Raw genomic sequence first — 17,821 nt, 5'->3', positions numbered from 1 at the left:
TGGGAATGGAAGAAGGCGGTTCAGGTGGTGAGAAAAGAGTTAACTCCAGCTGGTTTTCCCTCACCCTCATACAGTTTTAGCACAACTGAACTTTAAGCACTAAATCACACCAAGGAAAATAATCAGCTTCAAAAACTCTAATAAAGTTAATCAAGAACCACTCAACCTATGTATCAACAATAAGTAAAAAAATAGATACAAAATAAGATGAAATATTCCCCAGCTAGAGCTAATATAAAATGATATGATAAAAATATAACTAATATAAAAAATGAAGATAACTTTTATAAGAGATTGTAATACCATTCTTGGTATTATGACATTTATAGTAATTTGTAGATAATTTTAGTGACTTATTTTTCTATTAGAGCACACACTGACCTCAATTTAAAATAATATTGTATTAGTGAAAGGGGCAATTTCAGAATAAAACTTTAAAACACAGGCATGTATGATATAGCCAAGGGGACTTAGAACTCAAATTGTTTAATAGCTAAAAGACCTTTATAGTCTAAGATTATTTTTAGTTAAACAAACAAAAAACAGCTATTTTTAGGCTTCTTATATAAGAAACCAAATCAAGATGATTGATACAAATTTCCATTTTTTTATTGTTTTTGTAATAAAGGTTGTACTTAATAGGTCCCATGAAAGTATAATTCAGGTTGCTTCATCAAGTAAGTTTTGGTGCACATCAACAGCCCTGTTGTTTTCAGCAAAATGTTTCTAGAGGACTTAATGCTTTTCAGTTAAAAGAAAAAAGTGTCATTTATAAGGAAAGGTTTCTCAGGATTCATCTCACAGCACTTTTGGGAACATTTATGTAGCTTGCCAAATTTAAATTCTCTTTTATGAGTGAACTTTTGGACAATATTCAAAAATGGACCATAATATTAGGCCACAAAAGCAAGAAATTAGGCTTTGACATCTGTGTTTTACTACTTTCTGTGGCATTTCTGCTGTATTATAAATTTCCTTGGTACTGCTTCCAACTGTTAGCACCCTCCTGACACCTGGCTGAACATAATGTTTGTCACTAAAATTGAAAAAATAGAAAATGTAGTCATGATTATTATTTTCATATCTGCCCCCCATTTTTATATCTTAAATACCATATTAAACAACATTTCTTAATACAAGGCTGAGATTAAAAAACAAACAAAAGATAAAAAGACTTTGATTCTCTGAAACTTTTAGTCTGATTCTCAATACTAACCTATGCTATGTGAAATTTGGAAATGTTTTGGAAAAAGAATAACTGAAGTTAAAGTGGATAATACAAAACTATGCAAACTATTGAATCCCCAAGTCAAGTTTATATTGTTATATTAGAAACTTACATGCATAGTTTCATGTAGATTTTTATTTAGACAAGAATATTATGTGTATGCATATTTATACTTTATTTCTAATGCCAAAATACAGTTGCAGAATGGAAATGGATGTAAGTAAGATGTCATCTTTATTTGATGTAATCCCCTGAAGTTTTTATTACTTGGCCTAATGACACAGTTACCAGATTCTTTCTTAAGGAGGTCATTTTGGTTGATGACTAGCTCACTTTTAAATTCTGTGTTGGTTAAGTTAAGCTAATATGGTCAAATAAATAACCTGATGGAAGCTGGCAATATAATTTTTAGTCTGAATAATACTGCTATATTTTAAACAATCATAATAGTTGGCTAAGTCTTTTCTACAGAAATGCCCTTGGGTATTTATTATTTCCAGATGTTCTGTTAGCAGAGTTCACATCCAAAGCACACTCTCTTTGCTATCCAGACAAACTTAATTTTGAACCATTTACTCGGAGATATTGTTCCAGATTGATTAGTACTCTTTCTTAAAAAAATATGAAATAAACATTTTCTTTGTCTGAGATAAAAGGGCTCTAATGGCCCTGTTATTAGAAAATCATGCACGAAAATTACATTTTTTTTTTTCCCTTCTAACTTCTTCAGAGTAGCTACATGAAATACCTGCATTTATCTTAACCCTGGAATATAGAGTTTCAAATCTAGAATTAGTCCTAGAGGTCATCTAGACAGTTCCCATCCCTTTTTACTACCAAATTTAGATTTCAAGAGAGACTTGCCTTGAATTACCCATGTATTTTGTGACAATTATCTTGGAACTTCAATTCAATTTTCTGATAATAGATGTCTTTCAGATAGTAGGAATAAATAAACTCTATAGTTAATTTCTAAAACTTTTGTACCTAAGGCTTTAAAATTTTAATACTTTAATACTTTAAAATGTTCAATAGTTAATTTGGTATAATAGCCAAAAGACGACCAAGTCTGTTGTAGAATTGCTGCTATGACAGCTACTGATTGCAGTTCTGCTCTGCTCACTTTCCCATTATTGTCCAGCACATGTAATAAATAGTGGTTGGGGTTTTAAACATCAAGGGAAAAATAAAGCCAGAGACATTTATTTTAAAAGGTTGAAATACCTCCTCTTGGGTTATTTAATGTTGTATTTGTATGGTTAACTCAGGAACCTTGGCTATTTGTGAAAGCAGAAGGACAATGAGACTGCCGTCGTGTTAACAGTTAGTGGAACTCTTGGTGTTTAATCAGGTTTTAGACTTCTGCAGTATCTGGCATAAATATTCACACTGTGTTCAAGAATTCCAATATTCAAATTATCAAATAACCAAATGTGGATTTATGTTCAAAATTATTATTTAAGTATGGCATGTCTTAATTAATTCAAAAAGACTTTTACATTAATTAATTTAATAACTATAAAATTAGGAAGGACAGATTAAAAAGTTTCATGTGATATACACACAAACTTAGACAGACATAAAATTATGCATGCACCTTACCACCCTTTACCTGCTAACACACTCACTGTTAGTGAAGACATCCAGAAAAGAGATCACTTATATAGGCAGAAAGATGTGTCCAGATCATCATCGCCAAATTAAAGAGAATAGTTGAGGTAGTTTTTCAAGTATTTGGGTCATAAAAACACACATATATTTCAGATTCTTGGATAATTGCCTTTGCTTTCCACTTACTTTGGCCAAGAAAATTTGCCACAGAGACAGAGTAAAGATTCCATCTCATCAGTCCTCGTAGGCTGAGACAGGAAAATGGCCCTCCCTGCCCACACTGGTTGCAACAACGACTGACCGGGCGCCATTCAGAGGCATCCTGACCCCACTTGGCTCTATACCACAGTAATACATCTATGAATAGTGAAGATTGCTCAGAAATTAAGCTTTCTCATTTTCATTGAGAATCAACTAATTCACAAGCTACTAAGCGCCAATTCTCCATAACTGTTAAATGCTAAAGCTGAAATGCATATTTGTTTATAATAAATGCAGAATTTAGAAGTAGCTTGATTGTTTCAAAGCTAGAACTTACTAGTAGTTCTATTTATAAAAGCTCTAGTAAAATTAGCAGCTTTCCTAATTACTGCTAAAGTTACAAAGTACAGTAATAATTTGAAATTGTATTTTTCAATGTCAATTCAATGTATATTGACATAAATTCAAGGAAATGTTCAATTATATCAATGAAGTATGTAGTTCTTTCAGACTGAGCTATGATATTTTAAACTTTAAGACGGATCTTGGAAGTGATTTAGTTTAACCCTTCATTTTACAACTTCAAAAATCAAAACATAACAATATCAGGGTTATAAACTGGTAGATGACACTATGGAGAATGCACTGATATAAATTTAATTACTTTTTTTCTTCATTGAAGTACAGTGAGAGAAGTTTCATTGCAGGATTTCTTCTTTTCTTCAATTAATTGTTCTCTTTGTCTAATAAGCTAACTGGTCATGTTTTGGCAAACTGGAATTTATTCTTTGCTACAGTGGGTTTATATCCACGGCTCCCTTAAAAAAACAATCCACAAACTTGCTTCCCCTCACTCTGATTCCAGAAAAGAAAGCAGGAAAGCTTTATAGAACTTAATAGCCTGGCATGTTGTTAAACACTTCATTTCACTAGTCCATAATGATCTTAATACATTAATGTATATTTACCAGACAATAATCCAAATTAAACTGACAAATATGTCAAATTACAAGAGGGCTACAGATAATCAGTGATATACACAAGCCTTTATGAGCATGCTGCTGCTGCTGCTAAGTCACTTCAGTCGTGTCCAACTCTGTGCGACCCCATAGACAACAGCCCACCAGGCTCCCCCGTCCCTGGGAGTCTCCAGGCAAGAATACTGGAGTGGGTTACCATTTCCTTCTCCAATGCATGAAAGTGAAAAGTGAAAGTGCAGTCACTCAGTCCTGTCCAACTCTTAGAGACCCCATGGACGGCAGCCTACCAGGCTCCTCCATCCACGGGATTTTCCAGGCAAGAGTACTGGAGTGGGGTGCCATTGCCTTCTCCCTTATGAGCATGAATAAGTGGCAATTGGCTCATATTAAAAAAATTAATTTTAATTTTACATTGGCAAAATATATATTTATAGCTCCAATCTTTATGCTGTGAAAGATATATATTTTAATATAAAATTAAAAGATCTGTTATTACATAATTTAATGTATCAGTCAGCTCACTTCAGTCACTCAGTCGTGTCTGACTCTTTGTGACCCCATGAATTGCAGCATGCCAGGCCTCCCTGTCCATTACCAACTCCCGGAGTTCACTCAAACTAACGTCCATTGAGGCGGGGATACCATCCAGCCATCTCATCCTCTGTCATCCCTTTTTCCTCCTGCCCCCAATCCCTTCCGGCATCAGACTCTTTTCCAATGAGTCAACTCTTCTCATGAGGTGGCCAAAGTACTGGAGTTTCAGCTTTAGCATCAGTCCTTACAAAGAACACCCAGGACTGATCTCCTTTAAAATGGACTGGTTGGATCTCCTTGCAGTCCAAGGGACTCTCAAGAGTCTTCTCCAACACCACATTTCAAAAGCATCAATTCTTCGGCACTCAGCTTTCTTTACAGTCCACCTCTCACATCCATACATGACCACTGGAAAAACCATAGCCTTGACTAGATGGACCTCTGTTGGCAAAGTAATGGCTCTGCTTTTAAATATGCCATCTAGGTTGGTCATAACTTTCCTTCCAAGGAGTAAGCATCTTTTAATTTCATCGCTGCAGTCAACATCTGCAGTGATTTTGGAGCCCCCCAAAATAAAGTCTGTTTCCACTGTTTCCACATCTATTTCCCATGAAGTGATGGGACCAGATGCCATGATCTTAGTTTTCTGAATGTTGAGCTTTAACTCAACTTTTTCACTTTCCTTTTTCACTTTCATCAGGAGGCTCTTTAGTTCCTCTTCACTTTCTGCCATAAGGGTGGTGTCATCTGCGTATCTGAGGTTATTGATATTTCTCACGGCAATCCTGATTCCAGCTTGTTCTTCTTCCAGCCCTGCGTTTCTCATCATATACTCTGCATAAAAGTTAAACAAGCAGGTTGACAATATACAGCCTTGACGTACTCCTTTTGCTATTTGGAACCAGTCTGTTGTTCCATGTCCTGTTCTAACTGTTGCTTCCTGACCTGTATATAGGTTTCTCAAGAGGCAAGTCAGGTGGTCTGGTATTCACATCTCTTTCAGAATTTTCCACAGTTTATTGTGATCCACTCAGTCAAAGGCTTTGACATAGTCAATAAAGCAGAAGTAGATGTTTTTCCGGGACTCTCTTGCTTTTTCGATGATCCAGCAGATGTCGGCAATTTGATCTCTCGTTCCTCTGCTTTTTCTAAAACCAGCTTGAACATCTGGAAGTTCACAGTTCACATGTTGCTGAATCCTGGCTTGGAGAATTTTGAGCATTACTTTACCAGCATGTGAGATGAGTGCAATTATGAGGTAGTTTGAGCATTCTTTGGCATTGCCTTTCTTTGAGATTGGAATGAAAACTGACCTCTTCCAGTCCTGTGGCCACTGCTGAGTTTTCCAAATTTGCTGGCATATTGAGTGCAGCACTTTGACAGCATCATCTTTCAGGATTTGAAATAGCTCAACTGGATTTCCATCACCTCCATTAGCTTTGTTCGTAGTGATGCTTTCTAAGGTCCACTTGACTTCACATTCCAGGATGTCTGGCTCTAGGTGAGTGATTATCTGGGTCGTGAAGATCTTTTTTGTACAGTTCTTCTGTGTGTTCTTGCCACCTCTTCTTAATATCTTCTGCTTCTATTAGGTCCATACCATTTCTGTCCTTTATCGAGCCCATCTTTGCATGAAATGTACCCTTGGTATCTCTAATTGTTTAATATATGACAAATCATATGCTATATATAATAATAAAATACATATTGCAGTATACATTTATTATATTATTCCAGGATATATAGTATTTACTAGAGACTTACTTTTACCAGGCACTATTTTAAGAGATGGATGGATATTGTTGTTATCTCCATTTTACCCATGAGGAAATTGAGTCCCAGAGAGGCTAAGTTACTTGTCTAAGGTTATTCAGCTACTAAGCAGAAAGATAAGATTTGAATATAGGCAATCCCGCTTCACATATAATGCCCAGTTCATTGCTGCAAAGCAATGTAATTAAGCACCAATTCAAATATATTCAGAGATAAAGTAATCAATGTGAAAAGTTAAAATGTAGGCCTTTTTTTTACAAGAAATGTTAATTTTATAGAAAAGTTACTGATGCAAATTTTGCAATTTTATTTTTGTCCATAATGTATTTATGATAGGTCTGATGACAAAAGAAAGCTATAATATTTTTTCCTCTATTAACATTATGAATTATAATTACAATAGCAAAAACAGTAAATAAATCAAAATAGATAGTTTTAAACTTGATTTTTACAATGTGTTTTTTGGTCTTAAAAATAGTTCATTCAAAATGTTTAAATGTTTTAGATTAAAATATATGTGTCTACAGAACTTTCATATAAATTTTTCAGGTCATCCTAACAAAACTGCTGCATGTTAAAAGTGCAAGGACTTATCTTTCTCACTTTTCTTTAATATTTATCTTCCCCAGATATAAAATCAGATCAGATAATTTTTATTGTGCATCCTTTTTTACTGTTGATATATGGTTTGTTTTATCAAATTAGTTAAATTGTCCACCCAAACACCCTGAGGCATTGATAATTAGAAGTTAATTTACAGAGTAAACTTTTAAGTTACTTGAAATTAGAATTTCTTAATATCTTCTGTTCTTGGTTAATTTTATTTTAAAAAGAATAGAAAATACCTGAGCTTCATTATTGAAAAAATAATCAACAGAATACTCAATGATATATAATTCTTTTTAAGCAAAACATTTTTTTTAGTATGATTTTTGTGAAATCTGCCATTTTGAGTCTCAGAAATGTGCAATTATTTCCTCATGGTACCTTTTGCAGACTGGCTTCCTGCCATCCCCATCTTCTTCCCACCAGCCAACCTCACTAACCTGGGCGTTTGATCAGGTCACAGAATTTTTTACAACTAAGTAAAAGAAAATGAAGGAAATCAGAGAAAACCTTTACCCTCTAAACCTGTGGTCAGTTTAAGAAGCTGCCGAGAGAGGATTTTTGTCCCTTTGAATTCCTATCACATAGCTCATCTGACTACCATCATCACTGGGGTTAAGTGAGATAGACTCAAAGAGTCTATCAAAGAGAGTCTTCAAAGAGAAGGGCAGAGATGTTGAAAGGGTAATCCAGCCTACTATGAATCTCCATCGGTATTCTAAAAAGCCAGCTATTTCATGGTTTACACCTTCCCTATTTCCTCCTTAAAGGTGACTACATGATTCAGTCCTTATGTGCTAGACCTCCCATACATGTATTTAAATCTGGCTTAGGATATCTCATTAGACTAGTACGATGGGAAGCTCTCTCTGCCAAACACTTTTCCATTATAATGTTTAACTGACCAATACACTCATGAGTGAATGCAGATTCTGAAATAAATCCAAAAGATTTTATTTTCCAAAAAAGTAAAATGTCATTTTGATTTCTAATTGTCCAGTGCTAGTAATAGTCATTCTGTGGACATGGGTTGAGGTGAGGAACTTGGTTGGGGTCCATGTGCATTTCTCAGGACAATGATGAAAGTACATTAGGATAAAGCTAAGAAAGAGCTAGCAAAATTAAAAGGATGTACTTGAATCTGCTTCATTTTTACAAAAAAATGTACAAAATTATGAATTTTCAATATTCTTAGCAGCAAATAATGTGTGACCCACTAGAATGTAGGTGTGTACAGAGTAGTCTGGACTCTGTCACAGTGAGGAATATACTCCTGAGCATCAGCTCACTACATTCTTCAAGGCCTCAACAGCCAGTGTTTGAGCCCCCTGCACATCTCTGAGAATTTCTTCAGGGGCAAGGGACTGTTCCTGAATAGAACACACCAGGTGCTTCTGATTGTGGTTTAAACAACTTGGAGGACCACTATTTGATATATTCCTTCAAAGGCTGGAAGCTACTGTTAACTAATTTAAGAAATAGCACTCTAATGTGCAGCTGTTTAGGGAGGCTTCCTGTGTGACTGTTCACAACTCCCTCTCTCTCTGCAAAAATACCAAGACTTCATTTGAAAGGGAGAAAAAAGAATATCTCAAAAATTATCAACTTCAGCTCTCTTAAAAAGACTTGGAAATCTCTAACATTTGAAAGACACATGGAAGTGACAAATGCATTAAGTAACCTTTGTTACCATTTATCATAGGACTAAATTTGCAACAACTAGTCAGCAATTTTCCTAGCAAGTTTTTCTATACACTATAACTCCTATTTAAATAACTATAACTAGGAGGATACTAGTGGTTACAAAATAGCATAATTATAATCAAACTATCCCTAGTTATAGTAAGGAAACATAGGAGGATGACCATCTTGTTAATGTCATGATTTTCTATAATGGTGTAGTTATACTAGTATATGCATATAGTTATTAAAAGATCCATGTGATGCAAAGGGAATGGTCTGGCTTTTGGTATTAGGTGAGCATAGATTTTAAAGCACTTCACCTGCTGAATAACCTGTGGTCTTGTAGGTCTCAGAGTCCATGTTTATGTAATAGAATAATAACAACTCCAGTTCACATGTTGCCCTTGATGACTTTTTATAAACATTTCTTTTACTTCGCTCCCCTTTTGCCAAAATGTCCATATAGAAATAAATAATAAATATATTTCTCAAGACACAGGTTCCTATAACTTCCAGCCCCCATCTCTGATTAATTTTTTAAGTCACAGCTTAAATTTACCCTCAAGCTTTTTTTCTTAATTAGAAGTCTTGAAGGCACAAACATATTTTCAGAAGGTAGACTTGTTCTTTGTGGAGTGAAACTACAAAGGCTTTAGGAGTTTTTTGTTTTGTTTCACTTGTTTATAGAGGGGAAGAGGGGATTCGGTTACAACTCTTATTCTTTAGAAAGTCAGTCATTACTTCTGAGGTTGAATGGGCCAGAGCTTGTCTCTTCAGGCTTCTTTTTGGACTCTCATCCACAATGTCTAGAAGTTGCTCTCTGTTCATATTTCAACTTACCAATTAAGGATATATGACAAATTTTCAAAGTACATGGCTTCCTGCTCCTAAATGGGCATCAACACTTGCCCTTCAGCCTTGATCTTTCCTCTTGCAGGTAAAAACAGAAAAGATGGAGAGAAAAACATGGTGGATCCTTTTCTCCCCGTCTGTGCGAGCCTGCCTCCAACCTGGTGATCGCTGACACTCACTATTTGTGTGAAAACTTTTTTTTAACACATTATACTAGATTTTACTAATTAATTCAATATTGTAGCTTCTGATGTTTCCCCTACCAAATCCAATTCCTAGAGGATTTTTTCCTTTTGAACACCTAAACATACTTTGAACAGAAAGATACTTGAAAATAATTTTATAGCTTTACTAATATCTGAAAACTGTCTGCTGAACTAACCAAGTACATCATATGATGGCCAAGTAAAATTTTTGTGTTTTCATGTCCTTTCTTTGAAATTGCATATCTCAGAAACTAGCTCATTATCTGAAAAAAATATGAAAAATTGGTGAATTATAATACAAGAGTATTGCCACTGAATGGACTGTTTGATTTCCCAAGCAGGTAATGAACAATCCTGTTGTCAAATTCACTAATGAGTCATCTTAATTAGGATGTAAGCCAAGGGGCATTATTCCAGTGGCCTTCTGTACCCTGGTTCCATATATATAATTTGGCAAAAAAAAGATGTAAAGCAGCAAGAAACAACTGAAGCCTGCTCATGGCCCTGTAGGGTTTTTGGAACAATTCCTGGAATTGGGAAGTGAAATTGGACAGCATGTGGAGAAAACTGTCATCTCAGTAGCTAGATTTAAGTGAAGATAACAAAGTGATTAACAGCATGTATACATATTTAATTGTTAACTCCTAGCATCAGCCTTCTTGGATCTTTATTTTGAAAGGAAGGTCAAGACTTTTTGGAAGGACATGGGTAGAAATGAGAGAGTAATTTTGGAACTGCTTAAATTTCATTATTTGAAAATATTTTCCTTTCCCCTCTTTGGTCAAATAACTGTGCTTAAAATTCTTATTTCTTCAGAAGAAATACTTTTGCTCTTCTTAAACAGGCTTACTCTTAGGCATGGGATATTATATGAACATCTCCTTTAGTAACTGTAGCATTCCTATCTGTGGTTGGAAGGACTCAGGGAAGTTTTGAGAGAAATATATATGAATCCCAAATATTTATGTAATTAAAAAATAATTGATCAGTCATCTTAAAGGAATACATATCTCTGGCTCAAAATGTCATGTATTTCCATCATTTTTTACTTCTCATTTTCTAGTCTCAATTATTGTCACAGAAAGAAGCATCCTAGAATGTAGACTGGAGATCTAGGGCAACTGTCATTTTAATAAGATTTTCAAAAATAATTTGAGATTGTCATATATCCATAAATATTGCCATGGAGATGTACATGAATCAGCATTGTAGGCACCTTAAGTGATCTCTAATTGAAAGTATACCAGCAGTATATACCATCATGTATGAATATAGTTTGGGAAAGGATCGATAAAAATTAGAAAGGAAACCACATGATAAGTATGAAAAGTGCCAGGAAAAAAAGAATGCTTTCCTTCTCCAGTTTCTTTAGATAAACTGTATCAATATCAGCTAGAATTGCACAGATTCATTTACCTCCCTTTAACCTCATTCTCATTTCTAATGGGGATCTAAGTTCATTTTTATCATGCAGAAGGTTAAAATACCATTGTTAGGGATTAAAGCTACCATATTCCCATTTAATATTCAGCTTCATCTTAATACAGCCTTATGCTTCAACAACACCACACATCAATTTGTGTTATATTACCTTATGATGAAGCAGTTGCCTTAACTAATTTTCAGAGCAAGAACAGGCTTGTAGTAAAAAAGGGACTTTAGTTGATGTATTTTTGTAAGGAGAAGCCACCTGCCTTAATATAACTGATGTTCTTTCAGCATTGTTATTTTCAGATTATTTTATTTTAAAAGGGACAATAATTTACACTGAACTTTTCATTAAGCTTTTCATTGACATTTAGCATTCAAACTGTTTGTTAAGATTTACTATTTTAGTAAAAATAAACCATGAACCACGGGATAGGATATTATATGTGATGGTTTGCTCTTAATTGCTTACTGAGCAATTACAAGTGGAAATAGGATGACATTGGGATATGTTTCCTGTTTAGTGTCAAGGCTTATATTAAATGTGTGCTATGTGGAGTGGAATCACAGAAGGACCAACAGTATGTTGGATCCAATTCCAACCACAGTTGTTTAGAAAGCCAGTCAGTGTTTAAGCAGAAGAAAGCGCATTAAGGTTTTAGGCTAAGTATTGTCACTGACTCATGATGCTTGACTACTATGCATCCTGTTTAATCTTGGAGGATCCCAGTTTCAAATCTTCTATGCCACTTGACTTCAGTGAAAATGAGTCTCAATTATTGATGGAATGAATAATGGGACACATGTGTCTTTTTCAATTTACAATAGCTAGAACATGGAAGCAACCTAGATGTCCATTGACAGATGAATGGATAAAGAAGTTGTGGTACATATACACAATGGAATATTACTCAGCCATAAAAAGGAATAACTTTGAGTCAGTTCTAATGAGCTGGATGAACCTAGAACCTATTATACAGAGTGAAGTAAGTCAGAAAGAGAAAGATAAATACTGTATTCTAACATATATATACAAAATCTAGAAAAATGGCAATGAAGAATTTATTTACAGGGCAACAGTAGAAAAACAGATATAGAAAATGGACTTATGGACGTGGGGAGAGGGGAGGAGAGGGTGAATGTATGGAGAGAGGAACATGGAAACTTACATTACCATATGTAACACAGACAGCCAACAGGAATGTGCTGTATGGCTCAGGGAACTCAAACAGGGGCTCTGTATCAATCTAGAGGGATGGGATGGGGAGGGAGATGGGAGGGAGGTCCAAAAGGGAGGGAGTACATGTATAGCTATGGCTGATTCATGTTGAGGTTTGACGGAAAACACCAAAAGTCTGTAAAGCAATTATCCCTCAGTTAAAAAATAAATAAATAAATTATTGATGGAGAAAATACAGTCAACTTATAATGTGTGAATAATCATTTTGAAAAAAAAAAAATTTCCTCTATTTTTCCTCAAATGCCTAAAAACTATTTCACAGAGTGTTACTACCTTCCTAAAGAAGAAATGATGGAATTGAGAAATAATTGTATTTCTGTTCATTTTTTCCTTCTAATTATTTTATATATGAAAGAGACTGAGTGGAAATCACGTCTGTATTTTGTTCATACATAGGGCTTTTTTTCTAAAAAATTGGTAAATTTCAGGAAAGATGAACAAATACTTTTATAATAATAAAAACAAAACCTTAGGATGTAATACAATAGGAATTTATGTGATGTATTTATCTTCATTTATCTGAGTTAACAGATCACAAAAAAGATATAAAAAGCTATAATCAATGTAACACAGTTTTTTATCATTTTACCAAAATGCACACTAATGCCCAAGAAATTCATATTCTCCACAACACAAAAGGTCTCTAAAGGAAAGCTGTCAAGGCCATTTTTTAATTTGAACCTGGTAATATTGTTTTTAAATGATTGTTTTCACTGTAGTAAACGAAAAGCCTCATGGTGAATCAGTTGTGTTCAAATCTTAGCTTTAGCATTTGCTAGCTGGATAACTGTGGTTATTTTATTTAATCTATTCATGTCTGGATTTCCTCATCTATTAAGGAGTGAAAATAATGTGCTTACATTTTAGGGTTATTTGTAAGAATTATAAAAGACTCAGATATAATAAGGATTTACTAAAATATATTATTTTGTTTGCCAGTAGTCAGTGATTTAATGGTAAATACATTGAGAACCTAGACAAATTTTGGAAAAGTGAGTATGGGTATGGCCAGTGAGATTTCACTGAACCACAGAAGGTGCTTCATAACCACTCTGGCTATGTCCAGAAGGATGTTCAGTTTCTAAATGCTTGCCTTTGTGCTGAGGAACTAGCGGCTGCATTATTTTATTTTCTATCACAGCACTTTTCTCTCCATTTTGAACAGAAAAAATGGAGCAAGTAACATGAGCTACACTGCTTAGAAAACCTTTCTCCTGGGAGACAGTGCAAGGCTGGCCATGTTTCTCTCCACAGCACTACTCTAGCTTTGCTGCATCCTGGTTCCTTTGTACACAGTAAAGGGCCTTCACATGACCAGTTTTCCTCATCTCCAAAATATTTACCAGAAACACCTTAATTTTGAGTGGAAAGAACTGGGGTTTACCAGAACAATCTGATAAACAGATCCTTGTTAATTATTATCCAAGTATTAATCCTGTCCAGTAGCTCAGATGTACAGAAAGCTCTTACAGGTGTAACAATGATAGTATTAAAGCTAAAATTTACTAAGGGCTTTCTGTAGACCAGGCCTAGCCCTACATTCCTTAAGGATTTTTATTTTAATCCTAACAACAATCTGGTCAATTTTTATTACTCCTATTTTATATATGAGAAAATGAAAGCTTAGCCAATTTGATAAACTTGCCCAAGATAAATCAAGGCACTGAATTTAAAGTCAAGCCTTTTTTAACTCTAAAATCTCTGTTCTTTGTAGTATATTTCCTCTCAGGTATTTCCTAGGGGATATTTGTATTTAATTCCTACATGGGAAAAAATCTACTTGGTAAATTAATACAAAGTTATATTGCCACATTATGGTTTTGGGGTTATCAACCAACTCCTTTCCATTTATTTTCTCAATTTCACCTTCTTAATGCAATACAGTTTCAGAGCAAATGAAAGAATGGAGATTGTATTGTGTATAACTGTTATGTTTACAGAGCTCTGAAGGTCAATGTGATAAATGTATTTATGTCTTCACCAAATATTTATTAAGAAGGGTCAGTATAGGCCAGGCATATATCAGAGAAAAAAATGCATAAATATAATTACAGCCTTTGCTTCATATTTTTCCTCAGTGAATGGGATGAATTATTATGCATATAATGTCCCAATTAATACATTATTAATATGCAGCTTTAACCTGACCTTTCCAAAAGTCATTCATTTGCCATCCGAAAATTTCAGAGAGTAACAGTGGGGAAATGATTTACACCTTAATGATAAAAGACTAACCTATGGAAATTTTGCCTTAAATTCCCTTTAACATTTTCCTATGCTCAGAAAAGGTGTATGAATGCCTGCACTATAAGACTTTCTCTTTTTTTTTTTTAAATATAGTTTAAAATTTTTCATTTCTAAATTTTAATTTTAATACTCTGAAATATTCCACTCAGTAATTGACTTGGGCTGATGCTTTATGTGAAGTAAAAAACATTGTGGTTCTGATCAAGAATGTGTATTGTTTTTCATTGTGGTCTTTACATATGGAAAATGCAACATGTTCTTTCTGAATATCAAATGTGGTTTATATTATTTATGTGGCTATTTTCATTAATTTTGGATGGCATATTATTGTTGCTTTTAATTAACATCAGTAAGTATAAAAATACTATTATATATTATATATTTATAAGAATCTATTTGCCCTTATTAATTTATGTTTTTTGTTTCTAAATAAAATTTACTATCGTAAATAGGCTGTGTCTTGTGTTATTTTACTGTTAGTAGTAATGCAATTGTGTTGTTCTATACACATTTTTCTCTTTGGGACCAATTACAAAGAAATTGGTGCAGGTTTGGAGTGTTATCTATACCTCTGTAAAGACCAAAGCCCATGTGGAGAACAAGGCCCTGTAGATAAAGCAGCTGATCTGACATTTAAATGGGAAGGCACTTAAATAATGTGCCCATTTTCTCTAGCTGCTCTCAAGATTTCTGTTTGTATTTGCTTTCACATAAAAGATAAAAACATGTGTTTTATTTAATACTTAAAAAACTTGCCACTTTACTAACATTGTTGATTATTTTGTTCACTGTGCCTAATTCAATCAAGAATGGCCTCCTTTCTGATGCAAAGAAAAGTGATGTCATTGTCTGAAATGTCTATTTTAGGAGTTCTCTGGCCACAGAACCTTGTTTAGCATTGTAAGTGATAGACACTACATTACCATCTAAAGAACTTTTTCTCACAGTTTTGAAAAGAAGAAATCATGATGCAAAGTATAAGTATGTTGTAAACCATAATCCTGGCATTTGCTACTGTCTTTTACAGTTACTTATTTACTGTGCCATTTCACCCTTTCATGACAAAGATCTGTTCAAAGCCTGAAAGTTATGTCTCATTTATCTTTTTGTTTCTACCACTCAACACAGTGTTCTCAGTTTAGAGAATAAATGAATAATATTAATACTGAGTTATTAAGCATCTGTGAAATCCTATTTTTAACATTGTCTTATGCAGTAATTCTTCTGACCTAAGTTTCTTCAGTATATTATTTGATGTTTTTAGATCATTCCTGGTATGCCTGAATTAATAGTTGTTTTCTACCTTTTATATACATAGAAATAGTTCTTTTAATATTATTTCTATTACTTTAACTAACATAGAATGTATTACCCAAAATGGTACATATAGTCATTTTCAGAAATTTCTACTCCAAGTAAAATAAATTAACTATAACATTTAAAATAATTAAAAAGTATTTGTTCCATTTTGGGGAGGCAGAAAGAAACTATGACTAACTGTCCTCATATCTAGACAGTGTTATCTGCTCTGATTCATTTATTCAGCAAAATTTCATTAAATCTCACTATGATTAAAATCTGTTAGGTTCCTTGATGTCAATTGTATTTTATGAGTCAAAGATTATCATACATATCCTGAATAATAATGCCATTTTTAAAGGATGGTATTTCTCTCTTTTCATAAAAAGACATCATGAAATCATTTAGTAAAAACTACAAATACCATTAGTATTGCTTCTTATAGTTTATGCTTAAAAGGAATGTGGCAACACTGATTTCATTGTGTAAATATTCCTTAGATTAATTGCAAGGAAGACAATTTTGTATGCCAATATGCACCCAATTCACTGGATGGGATTCATTGATTCATTACCCAAATTTTCATTCCAGGCCCTCCAGGCCCTCCAGGTGGTCTGCGAATAGAAGACGTTAGAGCCACTTCTGTGGCACTTACTTGGAGCCGTGGTTCAGACAATCATAGTCCTATATCTAAGTACACTATCCAGACGAAGACTATTCTTTCAGATGATTGGAAAGATGCGAAGACAGGTGAGTTTATTTGTTTGATTAATCTGTTCATGTTTTGAGATGAATTCTTTTTTCTTGTATTATCTACTGTGAAAATTTTCTTTAAAAAAATTATTTTTTTAGTAACCCCACACTTTGGTAGTAAACAAAAAACCACAACAAACTAAATGTTTTAAAGCTATAAGGACGAAGCAGCATGTCTAATCTATTAATATAATGGGGGAGCAAGGAGAGGCCTCCTGGGTTTCTTATTTGAGCTATACATAAGTCTAAGATGTATTAGGATAAAAGTATAGAGGAGGTGTTTTTTTGGCAAATGGTATCTATAGCATTATTTATTACCCTTTTTATCCAATTACATAGGTACTATGAAAGTGAAGTCGCTCAGTCGTGTCCAACTCTCTGCGACCCTGTGGACTGTAGCCCACCAGGCTCCTCTGTCCATGGGATTCTCCAGGCAAGAATACTGGAGTGGGTTGCCATTTCCTTCTCCAGGGGATCTTCCCGACCCAGGGATCGAACCCAGGTCTCCTGCATTGCAGGCAGACGCTTTAACCTCTGAGCCACCAGGGAAGCCCACATAGGTACTACAGTTCTGCATTAAAAAAAAAAAAAAAAAGACAGTTGATCATAAAGATTAAACACTTAAATCTTACTGCCATAACTCCAAGTATGCTCCTGTCTGGCTTGAATTTCCTTAAAACAAGTTTTAAAAGGAATTTAGTAGCTCAACAGTTTTTCCCCTCATATTTTATTCAGATTTTCTAAAAGAAAAAAAAAATTCTAAGAATAAGTGGGTGCTTTCCCTTGTGTAGAAGTTATTACCATTGTCATTTGTTATCACGTCTTCAATATCACACGTTAGCTTATTTTTTCAGATATCAAAGAAGATAGAGGATTGTTTTGATAAAATAGCCTGTTAATCCTTGTCATTGTTGACAATATTTCTAACCAAACTTATAGTTATCAGAATTTATTTTAGATGCATAGGAAGAGGCATAAAATATGGCCTCTGTTATCACAAAGGGGAGAAAAAAAGACAAAAGTGAATAGAAAGCCCCCTTAAACAACAACAACAACAACAAGAATTAGTCCCAGCATAAGTTAAACCTGCTCATTTTAATCTTTACATAGTGGAATTTATTTGTATTGCTCCCTGAGAAGTTTTAATTTAAATTCACCTTTTTAGGATAATGTCTTCTTA

The 17,821-nt window shown here is 34.1% G+C and overlaps 1 protein-coding gene across 1 annotated transcript in view; it reads left to right on the top strand.

Moving 5' to 3' along the window:
• Window positions 1–17,821, top strand: part of CNTN1 (contactin 1) — a 169,265-nt gene that overhangs the window by 77,625 nt on the left and 73,819 nt on the right. The window contains exon 15 of the mRNA XM_068971443.1: window positions 16,480–16,638. Coding sequence (XP_068827544.1) covers window positions 16,480–16,638 — 159 coding nt within the window. The remainder of the gene's footprint in view (window positions 1–16,479; window positions 16,639–17,821) is intronic.

This window comes from Capricornis sumatraensis, chromosome 4 (assembly GCF_032405125.1).
Source record: "Capricornis sumatraensis isolate serow.1 chromosome 4, serow.2, whole genome shotgun sequence".
In the NCBI taxonomy this organism is placed as follows: Eukaryota; Metazoa; Chordata; class Mammalia; order Artiodactyla; family Bovidae; genus Capricornis; species Capricornis sumatraensis.
Note: the sequence above shows the minus strand (reverse complement) of the source record. Positions and strands in the feature narration are given on the sequence as shown.